We start from the raw sequence: 22,126 nt of genomic DNA, 5'->3' as shown, positions 1-22,126 counted from the left end.
AATAAATAAATGAAAATACCAGGGCTACAACGGGGGCGCCCCCAGCGCCCCCGTTGTAGCCCTGGTAACCGATTGTAAACAACCTTAAGCCTCATTCTGTTCTGTCAACAAAAGACAGTGTTTTTTTTTTCCGCTCTTTTAAAACAGCCGGCATGATCCGTCCGCCTGAATTGCTAATTCCGAGGACAAATGAAGCCCAAATATCTCCTACTTTTGTCCAAGACACTAAAGGCCTAAACAACATCCGCTTACTTTCGTCTACTCGTTGCCAACCTTAATTTAACTATTTCGACGATGATAATGCTCTAATTATTATTACGGTGCCATAATACTGCTATTATCCAACACAGTTATTAAAGTTAAATGCTCCCAGAAACGCGATGACCTCGACTAGATCGAACGTTTCGTTTGACGCGCAGCTCACGATGATGTGAGCCAAAGGCCTTTTCAACCACTGCTACCGTGAGAGCTTGTGATGCTCTTACTTGGTCATCCTGGGTCTAAGAGGAGACCACAGTAAATACTTATTCGCAGGAGCCGTACACGCTGTGCGAGCGCGGAGACGAACTCAGCGAAATCGCAAGTGTCCGTCCCCTTCCACCCCCATTCTCAACCCCAGGTCCCCTCCACTCCACCTTCCTTTTGCCTTCCTTCCGAATGAGAAACGAACGGACGAATAGTGCTCCAGCCGCTGCTGTTTCACGTACCGTCATTCTGTTCTTCTTTTTTCCCTTTTTATTCCCCTAGTCGTCGGACTTTTGGCGCTGATCGAGGTTCCTGCGCCAGCGCCGGCGTCGGCGTTGCTCAGTCACCGCTACAGCTGCTGCTGTTGGTTGTAGTGGCAGCAGCAGCAGCAGCAGCGCCGTCGGTGCCAGTGGTAAAGAGCAGCAGCAGCAGCAGTAGTAGTAGTAGTGATGATGCTGCTACTAGCGTGCTGTTGGGCCGCTGCCTGCGCCGCTCGTTTTTCGCGGTAATGCCAAATTTTACGACGCCTTTGTGTATTTTAGGGGCCTCGCCTCGCTCCTTAGTCGCCTGTTCATTCGCCCGTCCGCTGCTGTTGTTGCTGCTGCTTGCCTGCCGCTCGCACGTCCGTTCGCCAATTCGTTGGTCGCTCGCTCGACCTGGACGCAAGGCGCCCTCTCACGGTTGCGACTGGAAGCAGTTTTAGGTTAGTTGGCCCGGGCGGCAGAGCGGCGCGGAGGCAGCAGCAACAGCGGGGAATACGACTCGTCGTCATCGCAGCACGCTGTATTCTATAGCACAGTTGTGCTGCTGCGGCCCGTACTTTAGTTGCTGGTGAGCGGCGGTACCTGTTTAGGGGCTATTTAACGCTGCTGCCCTTGCCGCTGCTGTTGTATGTATGCGCAAACGGATGAGCAGCGCTCGACCGGAGAGAGCCAAGCGCCGCCGGTAGTAATGCTGCGGAGGCGGCGGCAGCGGCGGCTTTGCCCGTCACCGTTGTCGTCGGCGTAGCAGCATTCATCGTACTGCTGCAGCTGATGGCAATAGTCGAAAATGTCAGGGAGACTCCGCCGTTTGAGTCGTTTGCCAGCAGCAGCAACAGCAGTTACAGCAGACTCAGCGCCAGCAATAAGCCGCCGCCGCCGCCGCCGCCGCCGCCGCCGCCGCTGCCGCTGCCGCTGCTGCTGCTGCTAGTGTTATATGCCAGCTGCAGTAATCCCAGGCTCCGTTCGGTCTCCTCGGTTAAATTTGGGAGCTGCACGAGCGGCAATGACGACAGCAGCAGCCATGATGCGTCAGCGGTGGGAAACGGAAGGTGATTAAAATAAACAGGATTTGCAGTAGCCGTCAGCGATGAGAGCCACTACTACCGCTGGCTTTACGACTGCACCGCCCTACCCCCGTAGCCGTCCCCAGCCGCGATGATATTGTAGCGTGTCGTCAACACGAGCAGCAGAAGGGCACCACTACTACAACGACGACGGCGGGGGGATAGAGCTAACAGGCAGACTTCTGAATGCAGTCCACTCAAAACTTTTCCAAATGCCACCGGGCAAATTTGCGAATGCTGTCACCGCCTCAGCGAGAGAATGAAAAGTTGATGAGTTGAGCTTTGTCCGGCTACTGGGTTTTGCCGTGGACGGCATAGATTCTGTCGTCAATTAGAGTTCATATGCAATATACACGTAGTAAAATCAATAATAGACAAACCCCACGCACGCGGAGAGTTTCCTAGCAGTGGTCTGTTTGCTAATATATATATATATATATGTATATCTAGACCAAGTGGCGCATTCAAAATAAAGAGAAGCTTGGTGGGCTGTTTGATACATTCATCTGCTAGTTTTTCTACCCGTTGGTTCTTTCTAAAAAAGAGTGCGTCGTTTCCAGAGTTTAAGCGAAAACCAGATTCAATCTTGCAACACCGGACGAAATCCCCATGAGGATTGAAAACATAATTTCGAATGTCGAAATAGACCGGGAAAATCGGTATCATCCAGAAAAAAGATCTCTGATAGCCCTGAAAATTGTTTCTAAATACCGAAGTGAATGACCCTTTAGGAAATGAGAATATCAATGGACAATTGGACTGTACAACTAAGCTCTAACGGATAGTTTTTTTGCATTTTTAAAAAACTTTTGTTTGAAACTTTATTTATGAGCGACGCTCTAACAAGTATACGTCAGTCAATAGCAGCCAACCCACGATTACTTTCAAAATTGAGTAAAGACCCTTAAAATGATTAGTCAGTGGTCAGTTTAGGCCACGAAGTGAAGCTGCCATCGCACTGGATGGTCGTATATTAATTATGAACGTCCATCATAGATGGCATTTTCAGCATATAACAAACGTTTTACTGAAAATCCATTGTTTTTCTTTCGATACAATGTTAGAAAAAGAAATTCAACCATCCTGTATATATCGTAAAATATTTTGTATGTACGGGACGACCGAGTTTCTGCTAGTTATGTAACAGTAAAATGATAATGATAGATTGTAATGTACATTTAGCTATTACTAAATAAGTAGTTAAAAAAAAAATATAGTTTATCGAAAAAATAACCTGAGACAGCAGCATCTCGCGGCCAAGCGCCGTTTTGGAGTTCTAGGCAGCTTAGTTTGAAGCTAATTGATGGAGACGGGCAGACAAAATAAGAAGCGTTATGTGCTTACTGTTAATACTATCAAGTGGAACAAATAAAAGTTATTACGCCTCGCTTATCGCTACATTTATTCTTCTAAAACTTCCAAATGTGTATATATCTACTAAGAGCAGTCTCATGGACATCTACTCGAGCCAGCTTCAACATACGGCAGCCTTATTTTTATTACGGAGGAGGGTAAATACTTTACGTTCGCTAAGGGATAGGTCGGGATTCACTCATCCACTCTATTGGGCGTTACCACGGGTCGAATCAATGAAAAGCAGACAAGCGCCATCTTGGTTCTGTGTACACTATGCACTTCCCGCCAGCAACCTAGTAAAGTTCAAAGCTAGATGATCAAAATGGGAATAAAAGAAGCAGATCATGAACCGTAAACAAACTTTGACTGTGATAAAAAGCAAAACAAAGATTTACCCGCGAGGTAATTTATCCTGTTAAGAAATGGCTAGAGCTATATTTTCGTTAGTTCTTCTAGCCCTGAGAACGCTGAATATATCACGTGTTTGAGATAAAAATTACTCCGTATAGGATAATCGGTTCGGTAGTAGTAGTAGTAGTACGATGACATGACAATGCCACGTTGCTACAATATGTTAGCGTGGATGGCCGCCCTGTCCGAGCCGCTCTTTACGAAAGCTCGAGGGTATTGGAGCTGTTGGGGATCGATATCGACCATCTTATCTTTCCGCTCTAACCTCTTTTGTATGCCTCTCCTAGGCTAACATCTACAGCAAACTAAACTTAACTATAGATCTTCGAAGGGGACTAGGGCGTTGAGTAATAGGAAAACATCCTGCTCCTATGTATGGTTTGATAACGGTTAGGCAATCGTGACGATTTGAAGTAACATGCACGCTCAGAGCGTGCAACTAACTGTTGCTTTAGATTGAAAACGTTTACGATCCGTTTCTTTTTTTTTTTTCTTCAATGAAATCTAAATAAGGTGACCGAATTTCACGCCGCTTCGCTCTAATAGATTGCAAACATGTATAACAATTGAGTAAGGCAGCTTGTCGCTTTCGATAGATCTTAATCGAGGGCTGAGCTTATCAGTTTATGAAAAATTTCTCTCGACTCTGGCTTTAACATGTGGCTTGTACTAGTCACGGGTAACGTTTACTAGATAAGATAATATATGCAATACTGATGCTGCTATCATCAAAAGCCAAAAAAAAATCGTCCGGTCAGTAAGTGGCTGTAATGTTTCGGCTGTGGTCGTAGCGTTAATGATGACGCGCTGATTATCTTGACCTGATAAAACGGCATCATCATGGCGGCCGAGTGTGATGATAATAATAATAATAAAGCTCATTCTCTTTTCGCGTAATCATCCCTGCAGATTTCATTGTACAGATAACCATAACAGCACTATCGATTCTAGCTAGCTCAAGTTCTGTGTATATAATTTTTATTACGGTTATTACGCTAAAATTATGCTTATAGATGCTATTACAGTTTAAGATTATCACAATGATGAGCATGGAGTGAGGCGATGTTACACAAAACAAAGTTAACGACGAGGATGAGGAAAAGAACGAAGCGGATGCTTGGAGCTGCTGGCAATCGTTCAAACCAACGACTAATCGTTCTACCGTTCTCTGGATTCGTACGGCGTTCGCGCGTCTCCCAGACGAAAACGCCATCGGTTCCTGCTGCTGCTGTTTGGTCTGGCGCCGGGGTAGCCATTGGTAGTAGTTGTGAAGGCAGGGAACCACTGACTGATGTGGGCGACTTTGTGGGGACACAATCAAATTTCGAATGCTGCATGACTCACAAATTGCTCTAGGATATATTTTGCCTATATGACGTGTTATTATCACAAGGAGATGCGGTCCTTTCCAGATATTGGCATAAGTGCACCCGAAGCAAATAATGGCTACGCGTGTTCGCCACAAAACAACAGTCAGGTCCTTTGGATTCCGGAGAGAATCAAAGGAAGAGTCGATTTGTTACATTTGCCATCGGTTGTAGTACTTTGCCACTCATCGTTTACTTTCAACTTCACGCCATAACAGATTGATTCTTTTATGGCTTGGTAACCTTTTCTCATTCTCCTTATTTAAATTTTGTTTTTTATGTTTTTGACACGATTAGTGGCATATATGTATGTAGACGCTATAAGAAATTTCCAGAGATACTGTTGACTACAAGATGGCTTATTTTTGTGTAATAAACTTAGGTCTTCGACATGATGGTCGTGTACATCATCCATTCCTCTAAGAATTTAATCTATTACGCGTTTCGTTGCGGGTGATCTCTGGTCGTCTGTTCAGGGGCTGCAGGTTTTGAATCCAGAGGGCTGGACGCACTCGTAACCGAGGTGGACAATGAAAAAATCCTCAGTGAGCACAAAACTCTAAGCGACATAGCAGTAGGGTAATCGTTAAGAGACACGCATTATGGCTATGACATGTCGTTGCTCGCTATATTATTTTGTGGGCGTCTAGACCTGATTTTAAAAAGGTCCTGACATTGCAAGCAATGTACGTGAGAACTATGATTTTGATGTGACTAGACTTCGAACTACGTGGCCTGCTAAGGTTATCCAGTTTTCCGTTCGACCTCAAGATAAAGATAGTGTTATAATTATAGAAAGAAACATATAATAGCTCAATAAGTGGAACCATTTTTATATGGCGTTATAGGATAACGGCGGCAATTCTGTGCCTAGTTAGGTTGGATTCGGGGTCGATCTCTACTGCAGCGTACGCGATACAGGTAGCCTCTATACTTAACATACGCGTAACTTTATTCATCGTTTTCGAACAGAGCTTTTTTATTTCGAGTACGTCCAGAGTAGCTGGTAGGTCAAATGTAAGACGAAGCCATAGCATCATCGTCATGGTCATAGAGCTCGATCACCAACAACGACAAAACAGTCGCCTAGCTTGGAAATTGTTATTGTTTAACATGTCTTGCTCGTTGCAAACGCCGCTTCCCTCCATCCAGAGGCATTGACGGCCGAATGTCTGTATCCTTTTGCCTTGACTCAGCTAACTGACTAAAATCCAGCTGAAAGGGGCTGAGTGGCCACGAAGCTGTCTTGCTTTAACCCTGAACCTCGTAAAGACCGACCCAGTCACTACTGACTCTATCTACGCGCAGGCTGCTACCGGCGCTACCAGCCGTATCTTGGATCAATTGGGATGCCGTTTTTATTGCGACTGGATGATAGAGGCGAAAAATAAAAAAAAAAAGAGTGTTCTTACTGCCATTGCCTTATATCGCGTAAGCCGCCACCGATCGTGATTCCAGTCCAAAAAATACACACTCCAGGCATGTACACCCGTCGGAGGAAGGACACATGCCATGCTTATACACGTCTACGGATTGTTTTGATTACGGGAGCTGTCGTAGTGTTAGCCTCCTAACCTTATAGACAAAGAGTGAGGTAATCTAGCTTTTAAATCGGAACTAGACACATTTCACTTTGTGCTGGGGCCAGCTGTTAACTTCACGACAGTGCCAGATGCGAAACCGTACTTGAAAGTTGTGATGTTGGGTCAATGCAGCGTACGCATCATTAGGTTTGCTGTTCTAATAGTGACTATGGGTCGCTGAAGCTGGGTCTTTCTTTTTTGAGTTATTCTGCCAACTGATTGTGGACTATCGTTTCGTTACGTAAACTCAAGCTGACAAGTTTATGACGTAAGAGAAATTTCTGTTCGACACTTTACTCCAGGTGCATTGTCAGGAATAAATGAGTTGTTCTATAACCTATTTATTATCGATGTAACTTGCCTTCATATATATATATATATATATATATATATATATATAAAGAATTTAGCGTTCGTTTATAACGCACTGAAGCTGGACTGTGAATTCGATTTGCCACCCAGTCCTTAGCTAAGAACCAGAAGATTTTCATACAGTGCGATCCGTTATGTGTGATTATGCGGTTCATTTAGTAGAAAACACGGCCCGCCATTAAAGCACGCCTCTACAATTTTTTCCATTTCTAGATCTCTGTTCCCTATTTTTTCTACAAGTTGTGCATTCTTAAGTTAACAACGGGTGTTTTAAATTGAAAAGGAGGCCGAATATTGGCGAAGCCTTGTCGCACTTCCGTCCAGGCAGGTAACTAGCAAGAAACGCATATTAGCAACGGCTGTGTTAGTTGGGCCAGTAACCGGTGCGTGTTCTATGCCAACAAACAGCTCCCGGGCCAAGTTGAACTTACCGTTGAACTTACTTAGTTGAAACGCTCCGACGGCAAATATCTCAGTGCCGCTCTCGTCGCGTAAACGTATGCGTATCTATCCAAGCGCCTATTTGGATGTACAGTTATTGAATCAACCAGCAACTCGGTAGAGTGTGGCAGGAAAGCAGCCAGTCGCCACGAAGCAACAAAGACAAACGGGCAAAGAGAGGCCATTAGCTGCGAGTTCAGCTTCTGGTCGGCATTTAGACCTGCCACTAACGCTGGCCGTGTTAAGATCGGCGCAACTAGAAGCGCTACAACGTCGGTACAAATAATCAAATTCAGTAAAAACACATTAGCTTTTACAACAATGACTATCGTCAAAGACGATAGTAGTTGTTCTATGTTAACTCATCGGTTGATTTCGATACGATTGGAACAAGACCTGTAGCAGATAGTTAATTGTCAAGAGGCAAAAAGTCCGCTTGACACTGGACAGGGTAAGGACGTACATCAGGCTGAGTCACTTTTTCTATGATGATTATTATTATTATTGATGGATCCGTTGACGTTGTGGTCATCGTGATCCAGTCACGAATCGTCGACACGCTACGTGATAACATTGGTACGCCTATTCTTTCATCTAAAACGACTTGCGGCCATTTTCCATCTCTGTCAGTTAATCTTATTCGAGAGCCTTTATATCTGAGCCAGTGGACGGTGCCGTCGAAAGAGTAGGCCGACAATCGTCAGGAGCAAGCCGTTTACGATATGCTTGACTAGTTTGAGATTATATTGTAGCTGGGAGATAGATCAGGAATATATAAATGTCTCTAATAGAAGGTCTATGCTTACACTTATAGTCACTCTTAACTCAAGAACTCGGTAGCAAAAATAGACGTTGTGTAATATTTTTATTACATGACAATCGTATTACACAAGCGGCTAGCACGAAAATATCATACAAAAAAAGTTTCGAATTTTTCGATTTTTGCTCGAGCATCGTCCCATGAGTGTACCCGCGTGCAAAAGCTCTCACAGAATTGTGCTCCTATATGAAATCGGCTAACAAGGCATCCTCAGACGTTCAGTTGGATCTATTAGTACATCGGTATCAGGGCGCAAACGGCATCCGTACTCTGGGGTGTCTATGTATACAATGATGCTTCTTCTAAGGCAACGCTACTCGCTTGGCCGGCTTAGTAATGCTGCTGCTTCTGCTGTTGCTGCGGCTGTATCTCTGCTGGAGAACACTAAATTTCTGACTGATCCGTTTAACCCGGAACCAGATTTACCTCTTGGCGGTTTTTTTCACCCACCCGCATAGATGACCCGATTAGCAAATGCCCTAAATAGTTTATGTGACCGCTCGTAGATGTGGAGACGACGATGATGACGAGGTTTGTTGTATTTTTATTGTCGTTGTAAGAGATTCTGCGAGGACGGTTCCAACGGGTATGTCTATGCCATCTGTGCGATGGCGAGTGTGTGACGAGTCAAACAGGCTAAAAACCTGTAGGCAGTATCAGAATGGGTGCCGCGTCCTGGTATAGTAGCCTTGTTTTGCCTTGACGGTTAGCGCCTGGGCTTGCCACATGTGGCAGGCGTTCTGCGGCTTGACTGATCTCGCTGGCGCACGATGCTTTCTTCATATCTTTCGTCCAAGATCCTAGTTGGCTGGTAGCGGTTGTAGTAATAGCTAGTGGGGTCGCAGTAGAAAATGCCGTGAACAGAGAGGCGATGGCAGAGGTTATCAAGCTCTGCTAGGGGCCCTCCTTTTTGTCTGACGCTGTGCTTCTTCGAAGGTTAGACAAACGAAGACACGGGGCAATAATGGCTAGCTGCTTTGGGAGAGAACTTAGCAAAAAAAGCGAACGTTAGTTTTTCAACACGGTGGTAGCTGCATGCGTACAATTGATTTATAATAAACTGCAAAGTTGCGTCAGAGGCATTTTTGTAAGCATCTTCTCTACGGTACGTACAGGGTAATATCACAGTTCTAAAAACTAGTCTTTGGCCAATAGCTTTATATTCAACGTGATAACTTGAAAATCACTGAATAATTATGCACAAGCAACGTACGGTCGATCCTGCAAGATCCAGGGCTAGGTAGGAATGATGTCGCTCAATCTGTGAGATGCTAACTGTTATAACCAGGTCTTCCCTTTGGAACCCTTTTGTAATCCAAAATAAAATACTGGCGTCTATATCTAGTGTCTATTTATACTTTTTGAAACAGTGATAACAATTACAGATATCAGTTAACTAATCAATGATATAAATAAGCCGATCTACCTATTATTCTGTTTTTCATTCCTTAATATTGCTATTGCGCTAGGTGATAAGAGTTATATACAAAATGATTGGGTCAACGAATTTCCAGAGCATGAATTTTCATGGATAAAATGTGCTGAGAAGGGGGTTTTTACTCATCGGCATCTTGGCAAAGTGGACATGCAATCAGAATTTGTCAGAATTCAAACTACTGCTATCGTTGAAACATCACTATAATCACCTTACATATAAATAACGATTACTTAAAGATAATAACCATGTTCATCTCTCTCTTTTTCTATTGACATATATATATATATATATATATATATACATACATACATATATATATATATACGTCTTCATTGAACGACTTGTTTGTAAACGTCTTTCTTTGTCGTTTTTACAGGCTTTCATCTATCCGGCGTCGTGGCACCAAAGACTCCGGTACACGTCGGGGCAGGTGGCGTCGGCGTGAGTGGCTTCGACGTTGGAGCCGGAGTCGAACGGCGTTTCCGTATATCGATCTCATTCGACCGTTGCAAAATTACCGCTGTGACGTGCACCTGCGACACGCACGACATCTTCTGGTGCCAACATGTTGTTGCGTTAGCAATTTACCGTATCCGGAACGCCGACACCGTCAAACTTCGAGTGCCAATATCCGGTAAGCGCTACATATGTACGCGCATACACAAACACAATTAAGGTTTCGTACAAATAAGCTCAAGCGTCTATTTAATAGGCGACCCATACTCGTATACTGAATCTAGCGTAAGTTTCTAGAAAAGCGGATAAGCTTTCAACAGCAAAGATCCATAAACTCGCATAGATCCATTAATCCCCGTGCCGTACTTTTGCTACGTTTAGGCGTAGTTTAACCGTTACTCAACGGACTATTGTCTTGTCGTTTGTCGACGTGTATACATCAATTGGTTGTTATGTTTCTCAGCTATTTTGTAAACACTCATTATGCTATATAGATCATGACATCTTGAGTTCTTTTTTGTTCATTGTTTGTTTCTAACTTTATGTCCCTGTGCAATATACGGCGTCGCAGACAAAACACACAACAAGCTTTACCTGTCTAATCCATTCGTGCGTTTGTCATCTGTATATCAATCTGAGACGAGAAGACGCCCTTTTCTTTGGGTCTATCTGCAAGCGGAACTTTCACAAAATTCAACGGCCTTATTCTGCGTCTTTCTGTGATATAGACGTGTACACCCCCATGCATTTACAGATTCCTATCAAAGTAATAATACTCATCATCTTCTTTATGATCACTGGCGGTAGCAGCTGTTGTGTCCGCATTGTTCAATCTTGATATTGCGCTGTTTTTGTTAAGTTCTCTGCGTTTCTAACTTTTCCTTTTACGGAAGCATCACGACTTTGTGCGACCCAGTCAGTCTCAGATATTGGCCGCTGTCTTCATGTACCTTTGGTCGAACTCGTCCTAACAAGTGTGTGCTCGTTTTTTGCAATGTTAATCGATACGGTGAAGACGGCCACGATAACCGCTTGAGCTTGTTTGCCTGCGTACGCCGCCGTATTTGGCTGCTTGTTTATCTGTCCTAGCTAAACTGTGTCGACCTATAATAAAACCACTACTAACAGGGTTTGCGCGATCGATTTTCGCGCTTTTGTCTCGCTTTTTTTTTTTTTCTTTAAATCAATATCAGCTGCAGTGTTATTGTGAAAATCGTTACTATGACAACGACAGACGAGAGCCGTTATAGTATGTTTGTTACTGTTGTTATTGCTGGTGCTGTTATGGTGGCAGCTACACCAGCGCCAGGTGTTGCTCCTGCCCGGTCGACGACGCAGTTACCGTACTGCTCTAACAGGTGTTCTGTCGGGGTTTCAATTCAATATTTGTTCGTAAGCTAGAGAACTTGTTAATAGCACTTCGATTGCCGTAGTTGATTTTGCCGCTGACGCTACTCACGTCACCATCGACACCGACCGACTTCTGTTCCAATTCTCGCGGGTCCGCGACCGCTGCAGTCCCCCCAGTTTCCAGCACCCCGCGTATATTTCTTAGCGCGCCTTGTACCCCACGCCTGCGCGGTGCGTGTCACCTAGCGAGTGCCATTGCTGCTAAGTATCATGTTGGGCCCGTAGTGACAGTTTTGTGAACAATAGTGTCGAAAAGCTGTTCTTACAATCCGAGTAGTCATTACAACGTTCGGTGGCCGCTGCTGCTGCCGTATCTATCTGTATTCCTCGTCTTTTTTTTTGCGGTTTTATCTACAGAACCTTTGATGGCATCTGTGAAAGGTGATTGATTGCCTCGGTTGACTGGCTAACAATATGCGCGAGTGTTCAATCGGTCGAAAATCTCGAACAAAAAAGAGAAAGAGCTTTTCAGTGGTTCATTTTAATTTTTAATGTAGAAAACATCCTGACAGGGGAGAAGACGTCAACAATAATGTTTAGTTAGAATGTTTATTACACAAAAACAGAACAGAAATAATGAGGCGGAGTTGAGGCGGAACTCTCCACCTTTTTTTTTTTTTGTTTAGGGAAGTTCTAGAATAGTAATATGGATAAAATGGTTTACGGACATGGTGTGGCTTTATATGTATTGAGTGCCTTGTGTATGCATTTCAGATGGTTTAATTATTTCGAAAATCAACCCGGTCCACAAACGCAGCCACAGTATGATTTTTTTTAATCAAGGAACTTCGAATAACCTTGACTTAGAAATAGCGTCGAACGTCCGCCGTAGTGATATGACTGATCGAACCAAAGAACTTACCCCACAATGTATAGAACAGTTAGTGGTCGATAATAATTGAAATGAAGTTATCTTTCGATGAACTAACAAAAACTAGCATATTCAATGTTTCGAGACAACCTAGGTTACGGCATATCTAAACTATCGTTACCTCTAACTCTGGCGTAGAATTGAGGCGATGTTTTTTAACTGGCACTAAGTACACTTGATGAATTAGATGGCATTGTATCGCGTACCACAAGATCTAATGGAACTTGGGTATTTATTGAATTTTGTTATATAGATAGAAAGCACACTCATATTCGATGCACTGCTTCCTAGTTCCCATTCAGCTTTGCTACACATCAAATTCTAAAAGCTTGCGTCTCAAACGGCCCGCGACTGGTTGTTTCTCGTTCCTGTTACGGATTACAGAAACGCTTCTGCAAATGTCCCGTGAGCAGCTTCAAAAAATGCTGCAGTACCTGATCGCTGAGCACCATACAGCTGTTCTCCCCTCGGCCCAGCGATTAGCAGACGAGCTGCGCCAGAATCACAGTCTCATTAACCGTATTTCGGGCGCACCCGATCCCACAGCCGGGGGCGCGGCGGATGATGACAATGCGTGGCACCTGGACGAGAGCCAGGTGTCCGAACAAGTCCGCACCTATCTCAGCCAGGGCGGGCAATACAAGTAAGTTGAGCAGGCCGCAGCCGGTTTGCATCGTAAGCCGAAATAATTACTATGTTCCAACTTGTTAGAATATTTGGGAAAAGCAAAAAAATTAACTTTCATACTGTAACATGCACATGAAGGTAAATCAAGTGTATAACTATTTTTATTAGTGCCGACTTCTACTGCCCCTGCGTCTACATTTATTTAAAGTATCGAATGCACGGGTTTCTTTCTCGCTGGAAAATATTATATCACCGTTGTTAATTAGGAGTTGGAATTTGACTTAATATTAATTTTTTTCATTTACTTAAACATGAAACAAAATCTATTTGGTAATTGACATTTCCGTGCTAGTCGATCAGAGCCGATTTTTGAGCTAAATTTAACGAATTTATTTACGCTCTTTTGGTTAATCAATGTAAATGATTTTAAAAGCATCTGTTAATGGAAATGCTCTCAGATTAATTCGATGATCGAAAGTGATAACAATGTGGTGCTTCGCTTCAACAGCACCTCATCCCGACAGTTGGGTGCGCTGTTTGCCAAAGTGAAGGAGATGCTCCGCGCGAGAGACGGCAACGGAGCCCGAATGCTTCGTCTGATAACGGAACAGTTCCTTGATGATCCCCGTTTGGTCATTTGGAGGGCGCAGGGCACCCCTATGGCGGACAAGTGCCGTCAGCTTTGGGATCAACTTGGAGCTCTATGGGTAGGTGTCTTTCGCCTTGGATAGCACGTCGTGCGTACTGAAGTCGACTGTTACCTTCACATAATGCCTCTTACCAATATCGTTAAACAATGTCTCTGTCCGAACCTAAAACTTCCTAGAGGTATGGGCATTCGTAACAATGAAGGCTCTATCTGATTTAACGAAGTTAGTTTCCTGTGATTTAGCAAATTCCTTGTGAATGAGCTCTACGTTTTCTACGGTATCTCCTAAAAGTTACTGTAGGTATCATCGTGATCTTGTAATGAGAATGTATTTGCCTATTAAATTTGTGAGCCTAGATTGAAAGCCGGGCGTAGACACACTTCCCTTCGTGATAAGAGCAGGCCGTCTAAGACGATACTTAATGTTTTGGATATCGGACGTAAAACTCAAAACATTTATCATCTATATGTGCCATTTAACAATATGATCAGCTATATTATTTTTGTGCATCGTCCTGATTTTGTTATTGTATTGCCATTCATCGGTTATACGATTTATTTTACAGGTTTGTATCGTGCTCAATCCCCATTGTACGGGGCACGAGAAAGCACAGTGGCGTGAGTACCTCATCAAATGGTCAAATTCGCACGTCTGCCCACTGGAGGACGCCGACTTCCGGCCATCACATCACCACCACCATCATCATCACCACCACCACCACCATCAGCATTACGGAGGAGCAGGAGCACATCGACACAATAATAATCACCATCATGGCGGAGTTGGCGGAGGAGCAATTCATCACGGGGGAGGCGGTGGCGCTGGAGCCCACAACAACCATCAGGCGTTACAAGGCGCAGGTCTTGGCGGCAATAATAACAACAACAACAATAACAACAACAACAACAACAACAACAACAACTATAACAACCATCACCATTACCACCAAAACCATCAGCAGAACTATTATGGAAATCACCATAATCATCACAACAACAACAACAACAACAACAACAACAACAACAACAACAACAACCTTCATCCAAATCATCATCAGAATCGAAGGCAGGCTGCTCTTGTTAATCCGGACGATTCGTCGGAGGAATCGTCGAATTCTGATGACGACGATGATGATGTTGCCCCCCGATTTAATCCTGCTTATCGGGAAAGAGATCGTCGACGGAGCTCCGTCGATCATCGGCTGTATCAGCCGCGATCGATATTTCACCGGGCGCTTGAATCGTGGTCGCTGTCATGGGATGACCCGCACCTTCGCTACATCTTATCACACGACGGCGTTGATCTCGATTTTTTGCAACAGAGTAAGTACTCACTTCCTGGCAGCTCAACAGCGCCACCTGTTCATCTATCGCCGTCGTACAAACTCGAGAAGTTCAACACACAAGGTTACCCCCTGTGGCATGAGCATATACCGACAGCTTGTTCGCGAGTCGAGGCATTACGCTCACACGGCTATCAGCAGGAATCGCTTCGATTAGCTGTGGCCATCGTGCGCACGTTGAAACGACAACAGCATGAATGGGAACGGTGGCAACATGTGTCTGGTACGAGCACCAGTCGACCGCTGCTTAAATCAACGTTACCCAACAACACCGAGGGCTGGGTAGGTCATCCGCTCAATCCCATCGGCTCATTGTTTGACACGTTAGCCGAAGCGTCACTTGTTCCCGATAGCAAATACGGTCTCGAATACTTCTACGAGTCATTATACTCGATTGGCACATCGAGCGGACAGCAGTCGTCGGCTCATCCTCCAGCGGTAAACAACGAACAACACCCGAACAATGACAACAACAATAATAATAATAATAATAACAATAACAACAATAATAACAATAACAACAACAACAACAATAATAATATTAATAATAATAATAATAATAACAACAATAATAATAATAATAATAACAATAACAACAACAATAACAATAATAATAACAATAACAACAACAACAATAATAACAATAATAATAATAACAACAACAATAACAACAACAACAATAATAATAACAATAATAACAATAATAATAATAATAATAACAATAACAACAACAATAACAACAATAACAATAATAACAACAACAATAACAACAACAACAACAATAATAATAACAACAACAACAATAACAACAACAACAACAACAATAACAACAACAACAACAACAATAACAATGGTCAACAGCACCCACAGCCCCAGCAACAACAGCAGCAGGTGGGTCAGCAGATAGGTTTGCCGGGTCAACCTGGCCAGTTGCCTCCTGCCGCCCAACAGCAGCAACAGCCGGCACAGCAGCCTGCAGTGCCTGCACCGCAAGCGCCACCTCGCGAAAAGCCGCGTTATCGTCATGTTACAGTGCCTGGAAGTCTCGATCAACAAGAGAGCTATCTCAGTCTTGCTGTTGAAGCAGCACTTATCGGATTGAGTCAGCAGCGCTGCATGCCCATGGGCATGTACGCGCAAGAGAAGGCGTGTAAGCAAGAAGACAGGCTGATAGCTAAGCTGCAGGATATCGAATGTGACCCCATACTTATCTCAGTGATGAGGAGACAAGCAGCGCTTCTTTTAGGTTGCGGCCCATTTTCGGCTTTGGGGCAGCACATACATCCGGAAAGCGTACCAATGCATACTTTTGCAAGGTATCTATTCAACGCGTTGCTCATACACGACTCCAATTTAGCGTACCTTGTAGGACTACGGGCCATGCGTCTGCATATACTGGAGCACCAGCTGGAGTCCGATGACCTAGGTAGCCACAGCCAGAATAACAACAATCCAAATAACGGTAACAACGCCGGGCACGGGGGCAACGGTCAGGGTTTGGGAGGTCAAGGCGGTCAAGCAAATGCACAGGCTCAACAGGGTGGAGGTCTCGGTCCCCCTCAACCGCCACATATGCAAAGCAGATACCCGCGCTGGTCGACGCTTTCCCATATCGAGATTCAGCAGTGTGCCCTCGCATCCACAATGCTATCGGCTGCCAAAAGTGAGTATGTTAGCGTAGGTGATCATAGGCCATCAGCAACCTGCATGATGCACGACTTAAACACGTAGCCGTCTTAAATTCAATATAGCATTACGATAACACATGTTGTTGCCTGTTTTCGCCATAGCGTTACACGAAGCAAGCACACATAGGTTGTAGACTACCGCATGTAAAAATTGTGACCAGAAGAGAACCTAACCCACATTCATTGAAAGGTATACACTTCATCTTATTTACTATGCCATAATGTTTTTGCCGGTGTTCAAACGACCCAGTTCCCCGCAGCCAGACGTTGCGTGATTTACTTGAATGAGTTAGAACCACGATTTCTGATAGTGTTGTTCTATCTTGTTGTTATGCTCATTTTCAGATGATGTGAATAGGTTACGATCGGTTTTGAAAGCTGCCCAAAAGAACATTCACAGCTCTGTGCAGCTGTTCAAGCTTGCGCAAGATGCTTTTCGTATCGCTGTACCACCCCCGCCTGAAGGACCCGCACCGCCTCCGCCAGCGACGCCGATGGGGGCGACACCACCGCCTCCGCCCAGACATCTGGCGCTGCTCAATGTTGCGTTTGAGCTGGGTTTGCAGGTCATGCGTGTCACCCTTCAGGTCATTACCTGGCGGCGCCGCGAGATGGTTCGCTGGTTAGTAACGTGCGCCAGCGAAATCGGTCTCGAAGCTTTACTGTCGATCTTGAGCAAATGGAATCAGTTGTTCACGCCGGTTGAAGCCACTGGAACTGTGGCCCAGACAGTTATGAGCCACACGACGATTATGAGACTCGGCCTCGATTACCAACAGCAGGAACAACTATCGTCTCGTGCGCGCGCCCTAGCTCTCGAGTGCGCCTCAAAAGACCCACCGAATTGCGCGCTAAACGCTCTGACGCTGTGCGAGAACGACCGCTACGCTTTCGAATCGGCGTATCAGATTGTTGTGGACGCGGCTGCCACCGGCGTAATGATCAGCAGTCAGCTATTTACTGTCGCTCGCTATATGGAGCATCGAGGCTATGCGAATCGGGCCTACAAATTGGCGCTTCTCGGTATGAAAGGGGTGCATCTACAATACAATCAAGATGCTCATCCGGCGATCAGTGACATCCATTGGGCGTGCGCGTTAGCACATTCACTTGGCCGAACCGAGCTTGCGAACCTGGTGCCACTGCTTGTCAAGAACGTTCAGTGTGCCACTGTACTGTCAGACATTCTGCGTCGATGTTCAATGGCAGCACCATCGCTGTCGCATCTCGACGCCGCTAAACGCCGCTGCGTCAAGCCGTTATCCCTCGATCGTCCGCCCCTACGTCCGCTTCTCGAGGCGGCTATATCGGCGTACATCAACACGACTCACTCGCGGCTGACTCACATATCACCACGGCACTATGGCGATTTCATCGAGTTCCTGTCGAAGGCACGCGAAACATTTCTTTTAGCCCATGACGGACACCTACAGTTCAACCGGCTGATCGATAATATGAAAGTGGCCTATAAAGGCAAAAAGAAGCTTATGTTTCTTGTCAAAGAGAGATTTGGGTAAAAATAGACGAAACAGAAAAGATACAAAAAATTCTTATACTAAGAAAAATCACCATAGGAATGACATAGAACCAGCCTTGGTAGACTAATCCCTGCAGATGCTTGGCAGATGCTGCTACAGAAAAACAAAACGCCTAATTAATTGAATGAATGGATGGTAAGTTCATTTATGGCGATGATAATAACAACAACAGTGACGGAGAAGGATAACAAACGACGATCGACGGCCAAACTGAGCATTGCCAAAGAATGTACATATGTATATATATCTATACGTACATTATATATAAAACAAAATAGAATGTGGCCGAAAAAGCCGACAACCAAGGTTAGGCCTTGTAGTCTGGCGGCGTCCTTTTATGACGTTATGGCCAAGTTTTCACCTATGAGGAAGATGATGCTAATAATGGTAATTATCATGGCGACGACGGTAAACGAAATCCTGTACGAAAAATTCATTTACGAAACCCTAATTATTACAACTATTATTTAGTGTGTATGGTACCAGTTATGATTCCATGATCTGAATAGCCTGTCCCAAGATGCGCCACTTACCTTTTACCGATTGTTTGGTTATATCTTCTCCTTGAAGTGTGCCTAGGTTAGAGAAAGCGTCAGAGCAAGTGGGCGTGTACGGTAAACCTGTCGCTGTGATCCCGACGCAAACCAAAAGCTCTAACGATGTCTCAATGTCCTTTTTGACGAACTTCGAACGATGAGTTTTTAGGATTTTCAAAGTACCGCGCAGTATCGGAGCCACTGGTTACATAATTTCATATACGTATTAGCCGCTGCTCTACTTTTGCTTTGCATAGTGTTTGTATAAGGGTCCAGATCTGCGTGCGAACCCAGCTCCGTCTGATTTGCTTGACCATGGTTGTTTTTGGTCACAGACAGAAAAAATCGAGAGCAAAAAGAGACAGATACCCTGCACTGAAATGACGCTCCTGCATGCAAACATGTCCTAGTCGAAGTATATAAATGACCATGTACTATTAGTTGTCAACCAGCGAAGCGATAAGCTTCTTCGGGAAAAGAAAGGGTCGTTTTGGCGTTGCCGCCTGGGGCTGTACGGGTCCCTCGACGTCATGATCATGATGGTGCGGATCATGGCAATGGCTCTCAACTGTTTGCGAACTACTATTGCTACTACTGCTACCCAATGAATGAAAGCATTACGTTGTTTATAATAATAATAGTAATAACAATAACAAATTGAGCATTACGTACGATTGATGATCTCTACCGCATCTGTGATAGCAGCCATGCCTACTACTCCCGAGTCTCCAGGACATCCAAACGCCTTCGTATGCGAATATGACCGAGCGGATTGACGCTGGTCATACCAAGTTTGTCTGTATATCAACACCAACTGATATTGAACTATACGATAACAACAATATGATGATGTGCATGAAACTATTGTATACTAACAGTTATTACGGTAATAAGAACAAGATGCTGCCTGGTAGTACGCATTATTCGTAGACAACCAGTGGTTCCTTGCACCGGCGGTACCCATTTTATAGTAGGTGTCAGCCACGATAATACAATATACCAATAAAAACTATTACATGAAGAAACGACAGCTTGGTCATGCAGCACCAGTAAAGACAACCGATTATAACAGGACAACAATGTATATTTGATTGATTGGTTTGTAGGCGATGTCCGTCCCTGGCTATTGCTTGCCTTTAAAATTGACCGTTGGGAAGTTTGTTTTTTTTTTTTACTTTGCAGGGCTGTCGTCCTCGTTTTATTCATATCATCTAACCCCCTGGGTTGGAACCTTAAGGATGGGCATGTTCGGTGGCCAAAAACAGCATTTTTGTCTCACAGGGGTCGAACAAGTACTGAAATATGATGAGTACTGGCGCGCATGGCGACGCTTCGAGAGCTGAGAGTTCTGTTCAGAAGTGACCTATTGTAAAATTCCAAAAAGGACAACACACAGCTTTCGAATTAGTTGAGGATCACTTTGAGCCATCTCTGAAGAGTAATTAACTTCTACGGTTTTTACGAGCGAACCTTTTGTCACAGCTGAGCAAATATCAGGGATCGTTTTCGGAGCTTTTTGGTACAAGAAAAAAAAGTCGAATATTATTTTCTACCCCGTAGACATATTTGTAATCCGGACTCAGGGTGAAATTGTGTGACCTGGTAAAAACGATAACAACGAATCTAAAAAAATGATGACCTTATCAAAAATAGCCTTTCAAAGGAATACGATACTCGACTAGTAGGAGATGAAAAACGTTTCAAAGGGCCGCAAAAAGAGAAACGGACGTTACCACTTATGTACCAACCTAATAACCTATCCTTTTTTGAAGGATGCAGCAGAGTAAGCTATGTACGACTATGTGTATGTAAAAAGGAAAAAACTAGGTAGAAAATGATGGAAGATTGAAATACTTCTATGATTACAATGATGAGAAGTAGAACAACAGCAGTAAAAATAATAAAAACAAAGCTAAAAAGTTCGATGCGGCGTGGTCAACACTTCCCTGGCCGGCCGTATGCGGACAACAACTGTGTTCCAATGATGCAATATATTGAAAGCGAAGCAATTTTCACGCCATTAACACACTGAACTCCGGTCGAGGAAGTCGGCTAAATGGTTATTTCCGAACGGTTACTTATAGCTATACAATGAAACGATAGCAAATAGCTAAGGTTTCGGGGACAGTCGAATTTTTCGGTCAGAGATGCGTGTGCAGGCACAGTGCAAGGGGAGGCATTTGTCAAAAAAACTAAGTGTCAAAAATTGTTTTAGATTTTTAAACGAACCGTTAACGATAACAAACCACGAGTGGCAGTCCTCGACATTTGTCTGTCTGATCGGGACAATTTAGCTCATATACAATATGATGATCTGATGCATGGTCAGAGAGCGGAATGAAGATATAGAAACAAGAAAATGCAAGGGAAAAAAGGATAGAACTAGCATCGTAGATAACTATTTGCTGAAGTGACAAACACTACGGGAAAGATGATAACCCCCCTAACAATCTACTCCTCGCCCTCAGCCCCCTTCCGTCTTCCTCTCTCCCCCCTCTCTCTCTTAGCCCGTTTTGAGGCGGATGGGAAATGAAGGGGGTTGACAATGACTGTCGAATACTGTGAAATAGACAAGCATAGTAAGAGTTATTAATTATAGTGTAACAACATTAAAAAAAGAGAGAAATAATGATAATAATAATCTAGAGCAAGGGCAAGCGATGATCATGGTAGGAAAAATGATATTGATTTAAACGATGATTGACGAAACGGCAAAGGTGGACACGTAAGAGCATGGCAGACAGTCAGACTGGACGGATGAATTGGCGACCAAGCAAACAATGTGTAGCGGAAGCGAAACACAAATATTTGGTAGGCAGAAACACATATATCCAGACAGACGGACGGACACTCAACAGACAAGCAAGCTAAAGCATAGTATGTTCGTATTTATTTTTGTGCACATATAAATACAAATGAGTGCGAATGTTGGCACCTCGCGAAATGGGGGAATCGAAATAGGGACTAAGAGGTACAAGTATACAACAAAAGGATCGGTCGAACCCAAACAAGAACAGATCAGATAAGCGAATGCGGTTCATGATAACGTGACAATGGAGAACGGCAGGACAATACATGATGTTAAGGGGCAAAAGGCAGGTTTCTTTCGGAGGCAGTTGAGTATTGAAGAAGTGAAAACTTAACGCGAGTCGAAAACAAAAAAAAAAATTGAATCATAGACGAGATCGAATGATAACTGTTAGCCAGATTACTTTGACTAATGTGTATTAGCGTGACCTGGGTAATTCGGAATTTAGTAAACGACTGCTGCGCTAACGTATGATTACAAATAGTATGATTTTCTGTGTATACCTCTTGAGCCTTCCGACAATGCGAGAAAAATATAAAAAATAAGAGATAAGAGAGCGAACGACTCTGCGAGGACTAGGTAAAGGTAATGAGGCGCAAAATTTAGGAAGCGACACATT

At 44.1% G+C, this 22,126-nt stretch overlaps 1 protein-coding gene across 3 annotated transcripts in view; it reads left to right on the top strand.

Moving 5' to 3' along the window:
- The window catches only part of LOC111243991 (zinc finger SWIM domain-containing protein 5-like), an 88,453-nt gene that overhangs the window by 63,781 nt on the left and 2,546 nt on the right, over nucleotides 1–22,126 (top strand). For all 3 annotated transcript variants that reach the window (XM_086981024.1, XM_086981026.1, XM_086981025.1), the window contains exons 2-6: nucleotides 9,957–10,214; nucleotides 12,702–12,960; nucleotides 13,453–13,651; nucleotides 14,160–16,599; nucleotides 16,970–22,126. The exon at nucleotides 16,970–22,126 is cut by the window's right edge and continues 2,546 nt beyond it. In XM_086981024.1, coding sequence (XP_086837150.1) covers nucleotides 9,957–10,214; nucleotides 12,702–12,960; nucleotides 13,453–13,651; nucleotides 14,160–16,599; nucleotides 16,970–18,141 — 4,328 coding nt within the window. In that variant the 3' untranslated portion in view covers nucleotides 18,142–22,126. The remainder of the gene's footprint in view (nucleotides 1–9,956; nucleotides 10,215–12,701; nucleotides 12,961–13,452; nucleotides 13,652–14,159; nucleotides 16,600–16,969) is intronic.

This window comes from Varroa destructor, unplaced genomic scaffold (genome assembly GCF_002443255.2).
Source record: "Varroa destructor unplaced genomic scaffold, Vdes_3.0 BEIS01000002.1, whole genome shotgun sequence".
Taxonomy (NCBI): Eukaryota; Metazoa; Arthropoda; class Arachnida; order Mesostigmata; family Varroidae; genus Varroa; species Varroa destructor.
This window is presented reverse-complemented; position numbering and strand designations above follow the sequence as displayed.